The sequence below is a fragment of the Cyclopterus lumpus genome, chromosome 1 (genome assembly GCF_009769545.1).
Source record: "Cyclopterus lumpus isolate fCycLum1 chromosome 1, fCycLum1.pri, whole genome shotgun sequence".
Lineage (NCBI taxonomy): Eukaryota > Metazoa > Chordata > Actinopteri > Perciformes > Cyclopteridae > Cyclopterus > Cyclopterus lumpus.
This window is the reverse complement of record NC_046966.1, coordinates 1,463,587-1,480,576: the sequence shown is the minus strand read 5'-3', so window position 1 is coordinate 1,480,576 and position 16,990 is coordinate 1,463,587. Positions and strand designations below refer to the sequence as shown.

General features: G+C 46.9%; 1 protein-coding gene across 2 annotated transcripts in view; it reads left to right on the top strand.

The window, feature by feature from the left end:
• The window catches only part of LOC117734880 (microtubule-associated tumor suppressor 1 homolog A-like), a 46,432-nt gene that overhangs the window by 3,703 nt on the left and 25,739 nt on the right, over positions 1–16,990 (top strand). For both annotated transcript variants that reach the window (XM_034539215.1, XM_034539206.1), the window contains exons 2-3: positions 3,587–3,787; positions 9,093–9,233. In XM_034539215.1, the coding sequence (XP_034395106.1) occupies positions 3,587–3,787; positions 9,093–9,233 (342 nt within the window). The remainder of the gene's footprint in view (positions 1–3,586; positions 3,788–9,092; positions 9,234–16,990) is intronic.

Sequence of the window (16,990 nt, the reverse complement as noted above, 5' to 3'; positions counted from 1 at the left end):
ATGAGGGGAGGCTTCTTTTAGTCAAAGCTCGGTTCGACACATTTTCTGCTGTTTTTATCAACGTTTATGCTCCAACATCCGGTGCAGAGAGGAAGCAGTTTTTACTCAAAGTGAATGAAGTTTTAAATGGTTGCTCCACGGAGGATTTCTTATTCTTGGGTGGGGGGGTGGGGGGGGGGGGGGGATTTTAACTGTACAGAAGATGCAGTTTTAGATCGTAATCACACAGAGCCTCATCCAGCCTCTCAGCATGCCTTAAAGCAGCTGGTCCGCTCTCACGGCCTGGTGGACGTGTGGAGGAGGATGCACCCAGACTCCAGACAGTACACCTGGTCCCACTTCAGAGAGAGCAGGATCTCCTCAGCTAGGTTGGATCGTATTTATTGTTTTAAGCATAATTTTAGCACTTTTAAGAGTTGTGTTATTATGCCTGCTGGTTTTAGTGATCATTCTCTGGTTTTATCTCATGTTTTTATCAGGAACATTTTACCCAGAAGTGCTTATTGGCATTTTAATTCTGTTTTAACATTTGATAAGAGTTTTAGAGATGTTTTATTTATTTTTGGGGTGCTTTTAGACTGAGGAACAAGGGAAACCGGGGCACCCTCCCGGAGCCAGACCCAGGAGGGGAACTCGTCGGCGAGCGTCTGGTGGCCGGGCTTTCGCCCATGGGGCCCGGTCGGGCTCAGCCCGAAAAAACACCATGGAGCAGCAGTCATCCTGTGGACCCACCACCCGCAGGGAGAATTATCGGGGATGGGTGCTATGTAGACCGGGCGGCGGGCCAGGCGGGAGACCTGGGCGGGCTGATCGCCGGCGGCATAGACTAGCTCTAGGGACGTGGAACGTCACCTCACTAGCGGGGAAAGAGCCGGAGCTGGTGCAGGAGGTAGAGCGGTACCAGCTAGATATAGTTGGGCTCACCTCCACGCACAGCATGGGCTCTGGAACCAAGCTCCTGGAGAAGGGTTTTCTGGAGTTGCCCAGGGTGAGAGGCGCCGGGCGGGAGTGGGGATACTCACTGGCGGGGCGTGATTGGGAGGAACGGCTTGCCCAATCTGAACCCGAATGGTGTTTTGTTGTTGGACTTCTGTGCTAGCCACAGTTTGTCCATAACGAACACCATGTTCGAACATTAGGTGGCTCATAAGTGTACCTGGTACCAGAACACCTTAGGCCGGAGATCAATGATCGACTTTGTAATCATATCATCTGATCTGCGGCCGTATGTCTTGGACACTCGAGTGAAAAGAGGAGCAGAGCTGTCAACTGATCACCACCTGGTGGTGAGTTGGATCAGATGGCGGGGGAGTCGGCTAGCCCAAACATGTAGTGAGGGTGAACTGGGAACGTCTGGCAGAGGATCCTGTCTGGGAGGTCTTCAACTCCCACCTCCGGAAGAACTTCTCACAAATCTCGAGGGAGGCTGGGGACATGGAATCCGAGTGGACCTTGTTCAAAGCCTCTATTGTAGACGCGGCTGCTCGGGGCTGTGGCCGGAAGGTCATCGGTGCCTGTCGTGGCGGCAACCCGAGAACCCGGTGGTGGACACCGGTGGTGAGGGAAGCCGTCAAACTGAAGAAGGAGGCCTTTCGGGCCTGGCTGGCCCAGGGGTCTCCTGAAGCAGCTGACGGGTACCGGCGGGCCAGAAGGGCTGCAGCTGCGATGGTCGCGGAGGCTAAAACTCGGGTATGGGAGGAGTTCGGGGAGGCCATGGAGAAGGACTTTCGGTTGGCCTCAAGGAAGTTCTGGCAAACCATCCGACGGCTCAGGAAGGGAAAGCAGGGTCTACCCCAGGCTGTTCTCAGCAGGGGGGGGAACTGCTGACCCGGACTGGGGACATCGTCGGGCGGTGGAAAGAGCACTTTGAGGAACTCCTAAACCCGGCCAACATGTCCCCCGGAGAGGGGGCAGCGCCGGAAGACTTTGGGGTGGTTTCACCCATATCCCTGGCAGAGGTCGCTAAGGTAGTCAAAAAGCTCCTTGGTGGCAAGGCGCCAGGGGTGGATGAGATCCGCCCTGAGATGCTGAAAGCGCTGGACATTGTTGGGCTGTCTTGGTTGACACGCCTTTTCAGTGTCACATGGGGGTCGGGAACAGTGCCCCATGGACTGGCAGACCGGGGTGGTGGTTCCCATCTTCAAGAAGGGGGACCGGAGAGTGTGCTCGAACTATCGTGGTATCACACTGCTCAGCCTCCCGGGAAAAGCTTATGCCAGGGTGCTGGAGAGGAGGCTCCGACCGCTTGTCGAACCTCGGATTCAAGACGAACAGTGCGGATTCCGTCCCATTTTGTTCCGTCCCAACAAAAGGCGAGTCACACAAATGTGACTCGTGTAATGACAGTCATGTCCCCATATCCACATGCATGCTCACATGGGACTCTTAACTAAGTTGAATTGAACATTAACCGTGATGATAATCAACTTCCAGATTGGAATTCAAATGCGTAGTTCTTTTTGTTTTTTTTAAATTATATTGAACATGCATGAACACTAAAATCAATTGGCCCATGACAAAATAAATAGTAATCTGACTCATTATGCATCAAGTCTGCGTTTCTAATCCAATAGGTTCAAATTCTGCAGCTATCTCCAATTAACGAATATTACTCATCAGTGTGAGGAAGCAGAAGAGCAAACATTGTTTTTGAAAGGTTAAATACCAACAAATATGGCAGAGAAATAATAAGATAAGATATGGCTGATTTTTGATTTTTGTCCTAATCTCTCAAGAGATGATAATAGCAAAAAGGTTCATTATAAGCAAAGTGTTTCCTCATGGCTTAGTTGCACCAATCACACACAGACGCACATACACGTGTTGGACTTTTGTTAAATAATCACACACTGATGCCATCCGGATCCCTTTCTACCCATCATAGTCTGTGTCTGTGTCTGTGTGTGTGTGTGTGTGTGTGTGTGTGTGTGTGTGTGTGTGTGTGTGTGTGTGTGTGTGTGTGTGTGTGTGTGTGTGTGTGTGTGTGTGTGTGTGTGTGTGTGTGTGTGTGTGTGTGTGTGTGTGTGTGTGTGTGTGTGTGTGTGTGTGTGTGTGTGTATTGAGCTGACAACAATACAGTGACCTCACTCCTCTTTCTTTCTTTTTTACCTGTGCATGGCCTTTGTCTTTCTCCTATAGTTTTGGTAGTTCAGAAGCTATGAGGCAATGAATATTATAAAGTGTGACATTAAATTTATATTTTATCTTTTGCATCTACGACTCATCTACAGGTTTAGATCCTTGTTTGTTCTCTGGTCAAAGATAATTGTCTATGGCATGAATACCTACCTACCTTTTATTTTATAATTGGTCAGCTCACAGAAACAGCTGTGTATGTCATTTGTTAGTTCAGGTTCTACTTTACTAGAATGTACTTTAATTTACTTAAAACATTTCATTCACTGCTTAGCTGATATCTTTTGAAGTCTCTTCTTTTCTCAGTTGCATACACATAAGTGATTTATACAAAGTATTATGTTCCCAGTTAGTATTGAAGTTCATCAGAGTGTTTTAGATCAAATATTATTTCCAAAGTCCATTGCTTTATTTCTGTATTTATTGTCTTCTATATTACTCTGTCTTCCAGGTATCCCAAAACCTCGCACCACCGCAGCTGTTCTGGGTCCTGCAACATCCAACTCTAAACCAACAGCCAATCAGCAGGCACCCGGGTCGGTCAGACGACCTGCCGCACCCGCCGCATCAAAACGTCCTGTGAAGGGATTACCCACAAGCCTAACTTCGTCATCACTGGGAAGCACTGAGATTAGTGGAGCGACAAGCAAAGGTGAGATTGTGGGCCTCTCTTCTCTCCCGCTTAAACACAACTTAACTGACTTCACTTTCACTTTATCAAGCATCCACACACGTCCTGTCTCTAACACACACACACACACACACACACACACAATCAGTCAGTTGCTCGAGGACTCAACTACAAATGATGTGTGTGTATGTGTTTGTGTGTGCATTGTCTACAGCACTGTAGGACAAATCTTCCCTACATGAACTCTAAACACAAAATATATGTTTATGAAGTGTAATATATATTTTTTTGTTACTAAAAGTGGCAGGGATCTTCTCATGTTCTCACTTGTTGTTCAGAGGCTGTACAAACCCCAACTGAACAGCCCTTTACAAATATTGACTGAGAACCATGAAATGTGGAGTTGAGAATATTTGTCACACAGAATAGCTAGTTATAAATAAACAGTTGCTTTTGTCCTTCAGACAGTAACACATGATGGTTACAGATTGCTAGATTGTTGTAGTGCTGTATATTCTCATGCAGTTAGTTTATTGACTCGATATTGCTGATGAACTGCTGATGTCAGACAGCTCTGAGATATTGTTGTCATCTACATTTGCATACAAAGCCATTGTCTCGGCAGGGTTGACCGAAGGCCCCGACGGGAAATTGGTGTCTGGAGCAGGAATTTCAGCGTCAATCTTGAGCTACGGCTTGCTCTGCTGGCATCCAATCTTGGTAATGCTCTGCAGACAGGGCAGGATTGAGGCTGACCAATGAGGTTCTTGAATTGACAGTCTGCACTTATTCGCGTAGTCCTGATTGGCCGGCTATGCTTATGCAAATTTCCGGTGGGCGAATGCGTGCTCTTGGAAGAGAGTAATACCCAAAGTGTCCAGTAGAGGATGGGCCTGTGTGAATTAGAACAACATGTAACGTACTCTTGCATTTCAGTTGCACCTCCCGATAAATCAGATCAGGTACAACAAGTGAGCTGTAGGTGTCCCCATGGTGAAAGAAGCACACACTGTTATGTTCCCTGACTGAAGCCTAGGGGAGGCGGGGAGTAACAATGAATGTAGCGTTACCCTAGGAAGAATAACTCATGGGCAACGAAGAGATTAATTTCAATTCAGTTTATTTTATATAGCCTATAGAGGCTCAAACCGTAAACCAACTTTGAGGTTTCGAGCCACTAGGTGGGCGAATGGGAGAACATGTCTAGATGCGCGCTCCGCCACAAACAATTCCAATGTCCAGGGCGATGTATATCCTTTATCTTTTATTCTGTGATAACACACTACCAACTTGACACGAGCACGGTCAAAAACTACTGTGCTTCCCACCACCTCCCCATATGCCCTCCCGAAGTGAATGTGCCACCCTGTGCTCAAACAAAGGAACTACATGTCCCCATCCACACAGTGCTTCCCCCAAACAACAAACCCCATTTTGGCTCCAACATAGCCCAATATCACAAATTACAAATTTGCCTCAGAGAGCTTTACAATCTGTACACATACGACATCCCTGTCCCAGGACCTCACATCGGATCAGGAAAAACTCCCAAATAATAGAAAAAACCCTTTCACTGAGAAAAAAGTGAAGAAACCTTCAGGAGATCAACAGAGGAGGATCCCTCTCCCCGGATGGACAGATGCAATAGATGTCATGTGTACAGAATGAACAGCATTACTGAGTTACATAAACAAATTCAATGAATATGACAATCCATGAAACAGAAGGAGGTAGAGAGGAGGGGGGCCATGAGACACTATGAGACATGAAGTCACAAAGACTCCGGGAAGGAAGCAGACTTAATAAGGTGCAATGGAGAGATGTAAATTCATCCATAAGTAGAGAGAGAAGAGGAGATAGGTGCTCAGTGTATCCTAAAACATCCCCCAGCAGCCTATAAGCCTATAGCAGCATATCTAGGGGCTGGACCAGGACAAACCTGGTTCAGCCCTAACTATAAGCACTATTAAAGAGGAAAGTCTTAAGTCTATTCTTAAATGAGGTGACTGTGTCTGCCTCCCGGACTGAAAGTGGAAGCTGGTTCCATAAAAGAGGAGCTTGATGACTGAAGGCTCTGGCTCCCATCCTACTTTTTAGGACTCTAGGAACCACAAGTAGCCCCGCATTTAGTGAGCGCAGCTCTCTAGTGGGGCAATATGGTACTACAAGCTCATTAAGATATGATGGTGCATCACTGTAACAGGTGAGCCGGTCTCGCGTTGGCCCTGCTGATGCGCCTCGCCCCCCCTCCTCTCTCCCTCCTGTTTCATGGATTGGAGTTCCATTCATACATTGTCATATTCATGTAATGTGTTTATGTAACTCTGTATCGCTGTTCATTCTGTACACATGACATCTATTGCATCTGTCCATCCGGGGAGAGGGATCCTCCTCTGTTGCTCTCCTGAAGGTTTCTTCACTTTTTTCCCTGTGAAAGGTTATTATTGGGGAGTTTTTCCTGATTCGATGTGAGGTCCTGGGACGGGGATGTCGTATGTGTACAGATTGTAAAGCCCTCTGAGGCAAATTTGTAATTTGTGATATTGGGCTATACAAAATAAACTGAATTGAATTGAATTGAATCAGACAGTATATGTGAGACTTTGTGTTTGAGGTGGGAACGACTTTGCAACTTCCCATGCACTTGTAATTGTGACTGGTTAGGGTTTTTGCTTCATAACACAAGACTTGGTTACTTCATCTTTAAATTGGAGGAAAGAAACAGACAGATGTTTCTGTGGTGTATCCCCTCTGAGTCAGAGACGGGGCAGTACAAGGGATCCTACTCTGGGGAGTAAAATAGTGACTACAGCTGAAAGAATTGCTTCTAAAAATGGACTACTGATGAGCAAGAAAAGGATGGGAGAAGATAGTTTAATAAATAAATACATCCTGGTCATAATATGGCTTCTCTAAATTCAAATCTTCTGTCTTAGTTGTCAACTCGGTGACCCAGCACTTATCAGGAGAGAGTGGAAACATAAATCGGGGTCAATTGCTTTTACAATTGCAGCTAACTTAACTGGAAAGTTTAAGCATCAACATCTGGTCAGCGAGTGACACAAAACCATTTAGAGAAGTTCTGTGATTGTCAGGATCTGTAGTGTTGTTTCGTGTTTCCTGTCTTATTTTGAAGTCCTTGTCTCTCGTGTCCTCTGTTTCTCTTCACTTCCTGTCCCTGTGATTGTCTGCCCTGTTCCTGATTGTTTCCTCCTGTGTCCAATCACCTGCACCAGCCCTCTGTATTTAAGTCCTGTTCATGTCATTCCCCTTTGTCGGTTCGTCTTGTCTAGATCGTGGAAGATCTTGTGTGCATGTTTTGTATCCTGGTTTTTTTTGGAATCCTGTTTTGGAATCCTGTTTAGCAATAAAAGTTGCTTTTCCATCGTTGACGGCGTTTGGGTCCTGTGTTCCAAGCGGCACATAACAGAACGAACCGACCAAGAATGGACCCAGCCTACAACCCCTTCGAAGGGACCCGCTTGGCCTATGGGGGCCCTCGTAGCCTCCAGAAGGGGAACTACAACCCCCATAGGGTCTCGACACCAAACCCCTTCGAAGGGACCCGCTTGGCCTATGGGGGCCCTCGTAGTCTCCAGAAGGGGAACTACAACCCCCATAGGGTCTCGGCACCAGACCCCTTCAACGGGACCCGTTTGGCTTATGGGGGGCCTCGTAGCCCCAGGGGCAGAGGTCACCCAGGCCCAGCCCCGGAGTGGGGGGTGCAAACCTCCGGACCGCGTCGGTGGAGGGTTCCGGCTGCCGCCTCTGTGCCGCAGACTACTCCGGTTCCCGCAGTCGCCTCCGTGCTGCAGCCCTCGCCCGTTCCTGTTGCCGCCTCCGTGTTCCGGCCAACCCCAACTTCCTGGGACCTATTGGACTTCCGGCCGGCCCTTGCTTCCTTTGCCTTGTCCCAGGACGCTTTCCGGGACATGATGGAGTCCCTCCAGGCGTTAGACAGGGTCCTGCTTCGGCCGCAGTCCACGCCGATTCCTGCCGATGCTGTCCCGTCGGTGCCCCGGCCGATCCCAGCTCCTCGTGTCCTGTCGTCACCCCGGCCGACTCCAGCTCCCCGTGTCCCGTCGGCGCCCCGGCCGATCCCAGCTCCTCGTGTCCTGTCGGCGCCCCGGCCGACTCCAGCTCCCCGTGTCCTGTCGGCGCCTCGGCCGATCCCAGCTCCTCGTGTCCTGTCGGCGCCCCGGCCGACTCCAGCTCCCCGTGTCCTGTCGGCGCCCCGGCCGACCCCAGCTCCCTGTGTCCCGTCGGCGCCCCGGCCGACCCCAGCTCCTCGTGTCCCGTCGGCGCCTCGGCCGACCCCAGCTCCTCGTGTCCCGTCGGCGCCTCGGCCGATCCCAGCTCCTCGTGTCCCGTCGGCGCCCCGGCCGACCCCGGCTCCTCGTGTCCCGTCGCCGCCCCGGCCGTCCCCGGCTCCCCTTGTCCTGTCGCCGCCCCGGCAGACCCCGATTCCCCGGGTCACGTCGCCGCCCCGGCAGACCCCAGTTCCCCGGGTCACGTCGCCGCCCCGGCCGACTCAGGCTCCCTGTGTTCGGTCGCCACCCTGGCCGCTTCCTTTGACACGACCTACGGCTCAAGAGCCCGGTTCCCCTGAGCCCGGTTTTCCGGAGTCCGTCTGTCCGTCTGGTGACCGTCCTTCTGCCCGTCCCCCGGAGCAGGTCTATGTGCCTGGTGGCCATCCTCCTGTCCGTCCCCCGGAGCCCTTCCGTCCGCCTGGTGGCCGTCCTTCAGCCCGTCCCCCAGAGCCCTTCCGTCCGCCTGGTGGTCGCCCTTCTGCCCGTCCCCCGGAGCAGGTCAGTCCTCCTGGTGGTCGTCCTCCGGCCCGTCCCCCGGACTTCTTCTGCCTTGCTTTTGGTCCCGCCTCCGGCTCCCCTCCACCCACCCTGGGGGACTGTGTTGGGTCGTCTGGAATCCGCCCCTTGAGGGGGGGGTTATGTCAGGATCTGTAGTGTTGTTTCGTGTTTCCTGTCTTATTTTGAAGTCCTTGTCTCTCGTGTCCTCTGTTTCTCTTCACTTCCTGTCCCTGTGATTGTCTGCCCTGTTCCTGATTGTTTCCTCCTGTGTCCAATCACCTGCACCAGCCCTCTGTATTTAAGTCCTGTTCATGTCATTCCCCTTTGTCGGTTCGTCTTGTCTAGATCGTGGAAGATCTTGTGTGCATGTTTTGTATCCTGGTTTTTTTTGGAATCCTGTTTTGGAATCCTGTTTAGCAATAAAAGTTGCTTTTCCATCGTTGACGGCGTTTGGGTCCTGTGTTCCAAGCGGCACATAACAGTGATGGGCTTTGACTTCTTTTGTGTCCTCTTCACAGGTCTGAAGGCCCCAACAGTCAACAATAATAACACAACAAAGACAGCAGCCGCCCATTCAATAGTTCCGGCTGCCAATCAGGCATCCCAGTATCCCTTGCAAAGAAGCAGCTCAGCAAGACTCAGTCGAATAAACAGCACAGGTAAGATATGTGAGAGGCTTGTCTGTGTGTGTAGGTGTGTGTGTGTGTGTGTGTGTGTGTGTTTTGTTAGTACTCATTTAGTGTGTTGGCAACATAGACTGTAGATAAGAAGTGGAAATTGTCACCGTGATTTCACGCATTGGTTTGTGGACCACCGTTTTGGGTATGGCATTTTGTCCGTCACCACCTTTTATTTTGGCCTGACATCATCCTGAGGGGGTAGAGCTAAATTCAAGCATCCAACATTGTCACAGCTTCTGTGTGTGATTTGTGTGCGTTGACACTTTAGTTGCATCTTTAATGATGTTGACATTAAAGCTCCTGAAGCCGTTAACTTATTTCAACTGGTATTCTGAAGGTTTTTTGTCAGAACACTTCTCTGTGCCAAAAAGGAAGGATTTAGCTGTTAAATCTCTACTTTTTTTTCATGTAGCATTAGCAGCTTTGATATAATTTAATGCAAGGTTTCATACAGATTGAGGCTGTTAATAGACAGTATTTAATGCAGCTGAATACTGTCTTTAAACATGGCTCAGTGTTTCCAAAGGGTAGATATCAGACATTGACAATGACTCGATCTGATGTTGTTGTTGTTTTTTAAAGCAAATACTAAATACTGCATTACAATTGTTAGATGTTTGCTTAGAGAATTTAACTTGTTCCACATCAGCCCTGATCCTCACATAAAAAAACAGGAGGTACGAGTTGTAGACACTAACAAGCTAACACCTCTCTTGAGTGATAAAGAGTTGTTTGAGATGGTAGACTGTGTGCTCGCCATGTCGGGTGTGATTGGTTAGAAAAATCTGAAAACTGTTAGCAGCCTTACATTTTGCATTATGTAAATCAGTTCGTAGTGATATGAGATAATTTCATTAAATCCAAAACACACAACTGGGTGTTTACTGTCCAGCTGTTCACACACTGACTAAACTCATACCCTCAAAGCTTAAGCAAACATAATTATCATCGCTGTCTCTCTTTCATTATTCTACTGCTCATGACACACACTTATATATGCACACATATGTACTCAAACTATGTTCTTTGAATTGAGAGTGGAACTATATTTGCATCTCAGCAATATTTTCATTTTTTCTTTGAGTGCAGTTTAGTTTGCTGAAATACTCAGTTCTAAGCAGTCAACACTCATTTGTTTACTGGCAAGCAATCAGTAATAGGAAATGACCATGTCTCACACTTTTGACAAGCCACACCAAAAACCCATTTTGAAGCAGCTTTACAAACTATTCGGTATCACCTAGTAATGCAAAAAGCAGAATACATATGCACTCACAGATGGTGTCTTAATGTTTGAGCATTAAAAGCCATGGTCGTATTTACTGAAGCCCATCTATTTTGTAAAGTACATCAGGTTTTCTGCATGCATATATTCACATACAGCTGTGAATGAAAGCCTGTGGTTGCAGCCTCCTCCCAAGTGTGATTCTGGTCTGGACCTGGGCGCCTCGCTGCCACCCCTCTGCAGCAGGCACCTGGACGTCTCTGTAGGGCATGTGGGGAGCCACTGCTCACAGAGATGCTGTCGCTCTTGTGTCGGCCATACACACACACACACACACACACACACACACAATCCATGAAACAGAAGGCAGTAGAGAGGAGGGGTGGGGACGCGGGGCGTATCAGCAGGGCCAAGGCAGGAGGCCGGCCCACCAGGCATGAGGCATCGCGACAGAGACCAGACCAATGAGGTCGGCCTTTGAGGCAGGAGGCACAGAGAAGGAGGCAGGGCCATTGGGAAGGAGGCCAGGTCTAGGCCAGAGGCTGGATGCAGGAAGCGGGCGCAAGGACCCAGGACCAGCTTCAGACACAGCCAGGTCCAATGGACACTATGAGATGTGATGTCACAAAGACTCCAGGGAGGAAGTAAAGTTAGTAATGTGCAATGGAGAGACGTACATTCAACCATAAGGAGAGAGAGAAGAGGAGATAGTATCAGTGTATCCTAAAATGTCCCCCAGCTTATAAGTCTATATCAGCATATCTAGGGGCTGGACCATGGCAAACCTGAGACAGCTCTAACCATAAGCGCTGTTAAAGAGAAAAGTCCTGAGTCTACTCTTAAATGAGGTGACTGTGTCTGCCCCCTGGACTGGCTCCCATCCTACTTTTTAGGAATCTAGGAATCACGAGTAGATGAGAGGCTGCATCAGACACTGTTCGACAACAAATGTCAGAGTGGGAACAGTCAATCAACCTTTTATTCTACAATCTCCAGTTATTAAACTGACCATACGGTGATAGTCCAGGTTTTACGGCCCACGTTTATTTATCCAGATTCTGCGGCTCAGTCATATGATCCTTTCCTTTAATCTTATCTCTCTCTCTTTACTCTGTCCCTTATCACTGTTTTACATTTATTTATTCAAATTACCTGAATCCAGGTTTATCCCAATTTTGTCTTTTTAACTTAATTCCTGACTTGTCAAGCCAACTATTACGCAGTGGCTAATTTGCATGTGTCTTTCCGTTAAGGAGTTGAGGGCCCAATCTCCATTAATCTTGCACGATACTATTTAGCTCACCTTATCGTTACAATTAAGCTATTCTAAACTATTCCTTGTATATATCATACTTCCTTTCTTCACTTTTTTATCTTCTCTATATTAATCCCCCCATTTGCGTATAATGCAAATAAAATCAAATTTAGCACGGAGCTTCACTTCAAACATCAAACCAACAAGACACGTCCATAAAAAGAAAATAGTTTTTTATTTACGGTGTGACCAAGCAGTTACACATAGCAGCCCAAATGAACGAACCAGCGTCCAATCGAGTGAGAAATGCTCACCGTATGTGAAGTCGTCGAAGGAGCCGCAGGTCACAGCACGTCCTGAGTTTGTGACGCCAAGTTTGTCGTATATTTCAAGCGACAGTGATGTTGAAGAATGATGATGAAGGACTCTCCGCGGACACTGTTCTTTCTGGTATAATACATTTTATTACAGACAGGAATCACAGGTCAGAACGAACGGCTATAGCACCTCTGGCGACTTCTCGGTCAATCAGAAGTTCTACTGGCCAGTGCGAGGCAGGCACTTATATATGCAAGTTGTTTTGAGCAAAACTGGAGATAACATAATGTCATACAGGGGCCTCTAACCTAAACACATATGTTCCAGACACAAGAACGAGTACCATATATGGACCGATGGTTTGGACTCTGAGCCTCTATACAAGGCGGAATATACCACACATGCTTGAATTTTAGCGAGCTGGTTGGTCTCTTATGTCTTGATCGATACATATAATTGAGTATAACAATGAAAGTTTATGGAGTGTTTCCTGATAATATTGCCCAAATATATATAAGGTAAATAAAATTGGTCCAAGCACAGAACCTTGTGGAACTCCATGATTAACATGGTTAAGGTGGTCATCGAGGCTTCATAGTTTACAAATACAAATTGAGATTGATCTGATAAATAGGATTTAAACCAACTTAGTGCGGTATCTGAAATGCCAATCAACTGATCCAGTCTCTGTAATAGGATGTCATGGTAAATGGTGTTGAACGCAGCACTAAGGTCTAATAATACCAGTACAGAGAGTCCTTTATCTGATGCAATTAGGAGGTCATTTGTAATTAGTAGTTTCAACAGTGTTGTCTCTTTGCTGTGGTGTATTCTGACTGAAACTCCTCAAATAAACTATTATGATGTAGAAAGTCACACAACTGATTTGTGACAACTTTTTCAAGTATCTTATAGAGGAAGGGAAGGTTAGAGATCGGTCTGTAGTTAGCCAACACCTCTGGATCAAGAGTGGGCTTCTTCAGGAGTCTCGTTCCCCCGTGTATTTAGTCTGTGTCTACTCCTTGTTCGGTGCCAGTTTGTCTCTTAACGTTCCATGAGCTTACCAGCGATTTACCCCAGTGTGCCTTCCCGTGCTTTGACCCGTTTTTGTCCACCCGTTACTCTTTCCCTGCCGATCCAGATTCCTCTGTCTGCCTTGTCTGATTATCCGTGTACCGAACCCTGCTTGAAGTAAAGACATTGTTTTGAACCTGACCACCTCGTCTTAAGTCTGCTTTTGAGTCCCCGTGGCCCCCAGCTTCCTAACAAAGGATGGAGTCGGAAGCTGACCGCTGGGAAAGTACGGCTTCAACTCCGGTTCCGAGGCGTCCACCCCGACAACAAACTGGCGGGTCTCGTCTGGGTGGACCTAGATTGGGGCCGAGACAAACCACTCCTTGAGGGGACGAAAAGCCTCGTCGGCCTCTGGGGTCCATGAAAAAACACATCTTGGAGGAGGTGAGTGATGTCAGCGGTTCTGCCGTTCGGCTGTAGTCCCAGTTGAACCGACGGAAGAAGTTAGCGAACCCCAGAAACTGCTGGAGCTTCCTTTTTGGGGCGGGTACCGGCCTTTCAGTTACTGCTTTCACCTTCTCTGGGTCCTTTCTCACCTGACCCACCTCAATGAAGACGCCCAGAAACTGCACAGAGGTAACGTGGAATTCACACTTCTCAGCCTTAATGAAGAGCTGATTCTCCAACAGTCGTTGCAGAACCAGGCAAACATGGTTGATGGGCTCCTGGGGATTCGGGGAGAAGATAAGAATGTCGTTAATATACAAAAACATGAAACGGTTTAGGAAATCGCGGAGGATGTCATTCACCGGGGCCTAAAAAATGGCAGGGCATTAGTTAAATCCAAATGGCATCACCTGGTATTCAAAGTGTCCCAGGGGTGATACGCGTTGTGGAGGTCCAGCTTAGTGAATATCTTGGCTCCAGCTAAGGATTTAAAAATAGAGATAAGCGGTAACGGATATTTATTTGTTATGGTAATTTGATTCAAACCTCTGTAATCAATGCAGGGACTGAGGCTCTTGTCCTTCTTGGAGACAAAGAAAAATTCTGCTCCCACAAGTGACGATGAGGGTCGTATGATTCCAGCGGCGACAGAGTCCGTTATATACTTCTCCACACAAAGCTATTTTTGGTGCCATTTTCTCCTTCGGCTGGTCTACAGATACCAGTTGTCCTTTGGCTTTTATTTTATTGTTTTCCATTCGCAAGTTCTTGGTTTGAAGGGTTAAATGGCACCTCAATGAACACTCTTTTATTTCCTCTTCGTTCTTTCTTTTAACGCTTCTATTTCCCTGTGTGCCGAGGCAAAGTTTTCCCTTTTAAATTCAAATTCCTGTTTAGTGTTTTTCCTGATCTCCATGTGGTTGTCATGGAAATGCAATGCACGAATTCCAGCAGCAAAAACCTCTAAATCTTTTATTTCTTCTTCATGTGAACTACTTTACTTCAAGATGAAATAAATTGTATTCAAGCAGACTTGTCACAGTTTCATAAGTGCGCAGTGCATGAGTGTGAGGGGAAAAGTTTAAGCTAGAGCACAAGAAATCTGTGAAAACAACTATATATATATATATCTGAGTCCAAGCATACAAATTAGGCAGAAGCAGAGCTAATCCAAATGCAAGTCGGGGCTATTTCCAGGCCAGGACAGGGTTTTAAGGAAAAGCATTACAGAATCTGAACATTAAATCAATGAAAAAGCATGCTCTTTTTTGAAGATAGGAAAAAAGCTCTGGTAAATATTCAACTCAGCTGCACTGTAACAGTGATGTTCCTCTCTTGTACTTGGTCTATTCCTGCTGAGCCATCTGAGCCCGGCAGCACGTGTTTGGCTGCAGTGTTTTCTTGTCCTCCATGTGCTCCACAGACCCACTTCCCTACTGCTGTCTGCCATTGCTCTGAAATGTAGGTTAAAGCAGGCTTTAATCACCATGTGTCCGCCACACACACACACACACACACACACACACACACACACACACACACACGCACACACACACACACTCGGCAGAGACACTCTTGCACGCTGCTCAATGGTTCATGCAATCTGATGTGGAGGTTGCTGTTTTTTTGTCTAATGTTGTGGAAGATGAAGACATTAGAGGTTGTATCTGCTGCTCAGCAGATATGTACAGTAGATTTGGTCTGCAGTAAAACTAGGGAGAGATTCTCAATGGAGTCATGTGCAGTTTATCTTGTGTCCACATCTGGAGCTGCATCTGATCTAGAAACCTCATATGAAATGAGTAACAGTTGTTTCATAACACTTTAGAAGTCACACAAAAACAACCATGGATTAATTCAATTCAATTCAGTTTATTTTGTATAGCCCAATATCACAAATTACAACTTTGCCTCAGAGGGCTTTACAATCTGTACACATGCGATATCCCTGTCCCAGGATCTCACATTGGATAAGGAAAAACTCCCCAAAAATAACCTTTCACAGATTACCGGTGTAATAATCTGTTCATTGTCACAGCACTTGCTTAACCTTGTCTTTAATGAGGTGAGGAGCAGTGTATTATTTTCATACTGAGAATATCTATTTGTTATACTCAACATGTGGTTTTTCACTTACTCTCAGTGGGATGTCTTGCCAGGAAGTGGTTTTGCTAATGGTAAAGGAGTTCTCTTCTGTGGTTTAATGGTACTATAGTTTTATAATCCAAGATTGACTGATTAGTAGAGATGGGTAAACGATACCAGAGCTTGGAAGCTTGAGTCAGTCTACTGAACCGCCGTGTGTCGACTCCAAGTGTCGGAGCTTGTATCAAATGACAACGGTCACGTGACTGATATCGTTTGAAGCGTTGAACGTCACTGTTGCTTCAGGAAGCGTTTCATTGGTTTGACACGTTGGACAGTTTGAACGTTTTGGTGCCTAATGCTGCATTCACACCAAAAGCGTTGCGAATATTTGCAACGCTTTTGGTGTGAACGCAGCATAACTCTGCTCCATACTGAGTGTTAATCAACAATGTGGGGTTTGAGAGAGGAGATTGATAGAGAGAATTGTGAGTTATGGCGAGTATTGGAGGAAAACTGCGTTCACCAGTATCTGTTGGCATAAACCTTTAAGGCATTAATAATATACAAAAAAATGTCTATATTGCAAGTGATCCTCTATAGTCTAGTGGGTAACACATACGCATGATATGACTTTTGTGGTCTGAGATGGGGGGATCGAATTCCATCACGAACATGTCGTTTCATATTATTGACCGGCATTTAGTTTTATTGCAATGTAAAAAAACAACATCGATAACGGTTGTATATAACATAAAATATGTGAATGAACATGCAGCTTTAATTGACTTTTACTGCAGAAATGTGAGATTGAAACATTGAGGTGTTGTACTAGTGCTTCGACACGCTGTTACACGGCTACTTTAATTTCAGTCTGCCACCAGATGTCGCTGTTCTTCAAAGTGAAGCCCCGAAGCTTCGAATCATTTTCGGTACAAATAGGAAGAAAGCCTCAATGCTTCACAAGGCTTCATCCGCCCATCCCTACTGATTAGATACTCTCAACTGCTATGTTACTTTGACGATTCACCAAAAATGTGTGTGTAACAAGTTCTAGGCTGTCACATGCAGGTTTCTCCCCCCAGCACCAAAGGATGAGCATACAAACGGATATGTTTAGTAATATTCTTTATTGTCTCCCGACTGTGCCTCTGCTCCTCCCTCTCGTGCCTCCAACTGTATGCCCCATATATGCCCATATAGGGCAGAGTCACTCAGGCCTTGATTCCCTGCAGCTGAGGCCAATTAGGCCTATTCCCGGCACCTGTTCCCTGAACCACTCCCCCACACCCCTCCGCAGCTGAGCCTAACCACGCCCCAGCCACCACAGTGTGTTTCAACAAGGACTTTTTAAGATGAAGAAAAAATTATTTAGCAGAAAGATTTAAATGT